The sequence below is a fragment of the Sphaeroforma arctica genome (assembly GCF_001186125.1).
Source record: "Sphaeroforma arctica JP610 unplaced genomic scaffold supercont1.10504, whole genome shotgun sequence".
NCBI lineage: Eukaryota > Ichthyosporea > Ichthyophonida > Sphaeroforma > Sphaeroforma arctica.
The window spans coordinates 1-931 of NW_014030054.1; the positions used below are offsets into that span (position 1 = coordinate 1).

The 931-nt window shown below is 43.9% G+C and overlaps 1 protein-coding gene across 1 annotated transcript; it reads left to right on the forward strand.

Annotated features, from left to right (window-relative positions):
* Window positions 1-303: 303 nt before the first annotated feature.
* On the forward strand, window positions 304-914 carry SARC_17363 (hypothetical protein; the record flags this gene model as incomplete). The annotated part of the gene is made up of 2 exons (XM_014288540.1): window positions 304-468; window positions 714-914. Coding segments are annotated over 2 exons (366 nt in total), but the record flags the coding sequence as incomplete, so codon positions are not given.
* Window positions 915-931: the final 17 nt, after the last annotated feature.

Genomic DNA, 931 nt, shown 5'->3' on the forward strand with positions numbered 1-931 from the left:
CGTTTATTGTATTTGTGCCATTCTTGTATAAGCATGTATATGTTTTTTCTATAAGTGCATGTTGCTATGTAAGTGTTTTTTATTTTAGCACCAGAGGACATCTGGCTAATTTAACTATATGACTCATCGTTTTCGTTGCATTAGTGCACAATGTCGGCACAAATAAAATGTCAAACTGGACAAATAAAGTTACAGTCGTAGTCGAGTGTCTGCTGAAGTACGTCGGAAACACCGCTAATTCTCAAATGCGCAGTGACAGTCCTAACCTAAGCCATTCTACTTCTACTACATCTATACGCATAGCGGCTCAAGAAACTGGAGCGAGGAGATATGCAATCAATCGATTGGTTAGACGCGCTGACTGTCGATGAGATGCGCAACATCATTGCGGAAGAGAAACCCAAACTCGGACCAATGCTATACATAGACTTGCCTCAGTTTGATTACCCCGTTGTCTTCTGTGAGAGGGTGAGTCACTTCATTGGTTTGCCGGCAGCCCCTTCCACGCGATCAGGACTGCCTGATCCGGAAATAGAGTAGGACAAAAAACACCTAAAACCCTAAAACTTGGACTGGGATAGCTCATAGGCGCATTCAGTTATATGTGGCATCTCCTTGACATCCCCCTTGTGAGTTAACAAACCACCTAAAAATACTCACATGATCATACGCGTTAACATACTGTGTCTTATATTTTCATGCCTTCATTAAAGATAATCGACTTGCCGCCAGCCCCTTCCACGCTATCTGGGCTTCATGACCCAGAGATCGAGTATGACAATCTACTGGAAACAAAACACCGCCTGCTCACCCGTGCCTACCGCAGAGGCCATCTGGGCAAAGACCTCAAGCCCAATGCGCAGATCAGGAACTACTTGAATGTATGTGTAATCTTCTCGGTATTTATGACTTGATACTTTGGAGCTATCGG